Source organism: Octodon degus, unplaced genomic scaffold (assembly GCF_000260255.1).
Source record: "Octodon degus isolate 3935 unplaced genomic scaffold, OctDeg1.0 scaffold00046, whole genome shotgun sequence".
In the NCBI taxonomy this organism is placed as follows: Eukaryota; Metazoa; Chordata; class Mammalia; order Rodentia; family Octodontidae; genus Octodon; species Octodon degus.
This window is the reverse complement of record NW_004524622.1, coordinates 7,426,543-7,429,269: the sequence shown is the minus strand read 5'-3', so window position 1 is coordinate 7,429,269 and position 2,727 is coordinate 7,426,543. Positions and strand designations below refer to the sequence as shown.

At 48.5% G+C, this 2,727-nt stretch overlaps 1 protein-coding gene across 2 annotated transcripts in view; it reads left to right on the top strand.

Annotated features, from left to right (window-relative positions):
• Positions 1-984: 984 nt before the first annotated feature.
• The window catches only part of Dna2 (DNA replication helicase/nuclease 2), a 50,381-nt gene continuing 48,638 nt past the window's right edge, over positions 985-2,727 (top strand). For both annotated transcript variants that reach the window (XM_012514927.2, XM_023716191.1), the window contains exons 1-2: positions 985-1,119; positions 2,027-2,209. In XM_012514927.2, coding sequence (XP_012370381.1) covers positions 1,046-1,119; positions 2,027-2,209 — 257 coding nt within the window. In that variant the 5' untranslated portion in view covers positions 985-1,045. The remainder of the gene's footprint in view (positions 1,120-2,026; positions 2,210-2,727) is intronic.

Sequence of the window (2,727 nt, the reverse complement as noted above, 5' to 3'; positions counted from 1 at the left end):
GACACAGTCAGGCCCTCGAAGGAGATGGCAAAGACCAGACACCTTACTGCGGAGATGCCCCTGGTGTGAGCCAGACCTAAAGATCAAACAAATGCTGACCTCCCTAAAGTTGGCCTCCAGGATTGCTCATTAGTCGGGAAGAATCATTGTCTAAAGGCCACCAGATAAGGTCCCATTTTACATTCATGCCCGCTTGCTACGTGACTCACTACCCCATTTGGTCCTAGGCCTAATAAATTTTACCTGAGCAACGGTGTTTGTAATCCTGTTGGTTCACCATAGTTTTGTCCCACCTTGTATCCACCTAAGCAATGCCCCTTTGTCTCTACCTTAGCCCCGCATGGTTTTGCCCTATAACATTAACCAGAAAGAGACGGCTTCCCTGGCACCCCGTGGGGGCCCCCTTCTGTCCCTCAGACAAAAGCTTTCCTTTCCAATTAAGTTTTACCCTCGACCTCCGTTTGTTCCTAAAATTCATTCTTTGGTTTTAGAAAACACGAGCTCATCCAGGCCAGGTTGGGAATCTCATGTTCCTATACCACTATGTGTGTAGTGAGACCCTCTACTTCTATTTTTTTTTTGGCGGAACCGGGGATTGAACTGAGGCCCCTGCACTTACCCGGCAAACGCTTAATCCAGTGAGCTATCTCCCCGGCCCCTGATCCTGTACTAAATACAAAAATAATAATAAAAAACAAACAAACAAACAAACAAACAAACAAATAAATAAAACCTATAGCCATCAAATACGCCTGATTTCAGGAGTAAGCAAACAGCTTTATGTAGAGTTAAATTGTATACTGGGCGGGGCTGCAGTGCGGAGTGAGGGAGGGGGTGGGGCATCCCGTCTGCACCTGCGCAGTACAGGTGGGGGCTCCACGTGGGGCTCAGGGGGCTGTCCTTACAGGTCACGTGGGAACCTGGCCGGTGAGCGCATGCGCGCTGCGCCCCGCGCGCTCCCGCTTCTTTTTCAGGGCTGGGCTTTGCAGGCTTGTCTGTTTCGCTGGACGCTACCTAGCTAGTGCTTTCCGTCTCCGATCCCGGGATGGAACAGGTGGACCCGCTGGAGCTGCTGATGGATGAGGGTTTCGAGGAGGAGGCTGCGCCGCCGGCGGATCGGTGAGCCAAGAGGGGTGGGGTGGGTGGGCGGAGCCGGGCGGGAGATTTGAAGGACCGCGGGAGCGGCCCTCAGGCCCGAAGGGCTCCCGCCCGAGCCCCGCCGCTTTCCCGGTTCTGGCTGCCGCGGCCGCGCGAAATTACCGCGCAGAAGGAAAACACAGGTGCCCGAGGCTCTTCTTTTGGAGCTGAAGGAATTCATCCCAGGGAAAAGCAGGCACCAGGATCACGATAGGGACATGTGTTCAGTGCGAGCAGCTACCGCGCTCTTCATGATCCATGTTCTTTTATTTACAAAAGAGAAAAGCGTTTGCTGGTGGAATTGGAGAGTGACTTTGAACTCGCCTTTGGTCCCTCGCGTGTTTAAGACTTGCAAGAAAGATTTAGCACAACTGTTTTTCAGAGTTGCATGGTTTCAGGAGATTTGCACTACTGGATTAAAGTATTGTGGGGTTGGCTGGCACGTAATAAATACAACTAAGACACTTACGCCTTACCCAATGAAAGAATGATCTACCCTGATAGGTATCATTTCTCTAAGAAGTGGAGGCTGGTTAATTCCTAATAAAGTTTTATAGGAATTCCTGCAATAAAATCTTGGATGAAGTGATTTTGAAGTATACTCTTGTAAATGGTAGAACGTGCTGTGAATCGCACAGGTGCTCTTCCACACACTCTTGCGCTGACCTGCACCTTCGGCGCCCTTGATCACCCCGGTTCCAGGTGACACTGCTTCTGAGAAGTTTTTATAGCAGGCATTCTTCCCGTTTTGCCTTTACTCAGTTTTACTGAATTTAGTTATCCTGATAAGCTTTCAACATGGAAAAACAGAAGGTTGGTTCTTAGATAAATACATTAAATGCCTTATTTCATGGTTGTATTAAAATACTTTTGTATGCGCATGCTTAAGATTTCAGAAGAAAGTGGAAGCTTCCTTTCCCAGAACAATTCTGAGCCGAGGACCTGATAATCGTTACCTGGTGTTAGCAGTTGACTTCGTGAAGAACAAAGAAGGAAGCTATGAAAAGCACCTAATAGTCACCGCGTCCTGGTCACTAGAACGTAAAGAACAGTGTATCCTTAGGAATGACTGGTAATGTTTGTATAACTTTGAGCACTGATTTGGTAGTCTTTGGATTACCCCTGCATCCTAGGCAAGCACTTGAGCTACATCTGAAGCTCCAGGGTACATTGTCTGTGTTTGTTGGTCCCTCTCAATCTCTGTGCCTGTGCCTGCCTGCCTGTGCCTGCCTTTCTGCCTGCCTTTCTGCCTGTCTTTCTGCCTGCCTTTCTGCCTGCCTGCCTGCCTGCCTGCCTGCCTTTCTGCCTGCCTGCCTGCCTGCCTGCCTTTCTGCCTGCCTGCCTGCCTGCCTGCCTGCCTGCCTGTCTCTCTCAGATTAAAGATCTCTGCTCTGGGATTACAGATGTGCACCACTGTACCCAGCTGCTCCAGGTTACTAAGAAATACTTTGTGTGGATCTTGTGTAATTTAATTGTTCAAATGGGCAGAGATTTGAACTTGAATTAATCCTATATGAAGATTGTGTCTGTTACTCCAGCATCTCAAATCTCTTGTTCCAAAATTGAATTTTATTTATTTATTTATTTATT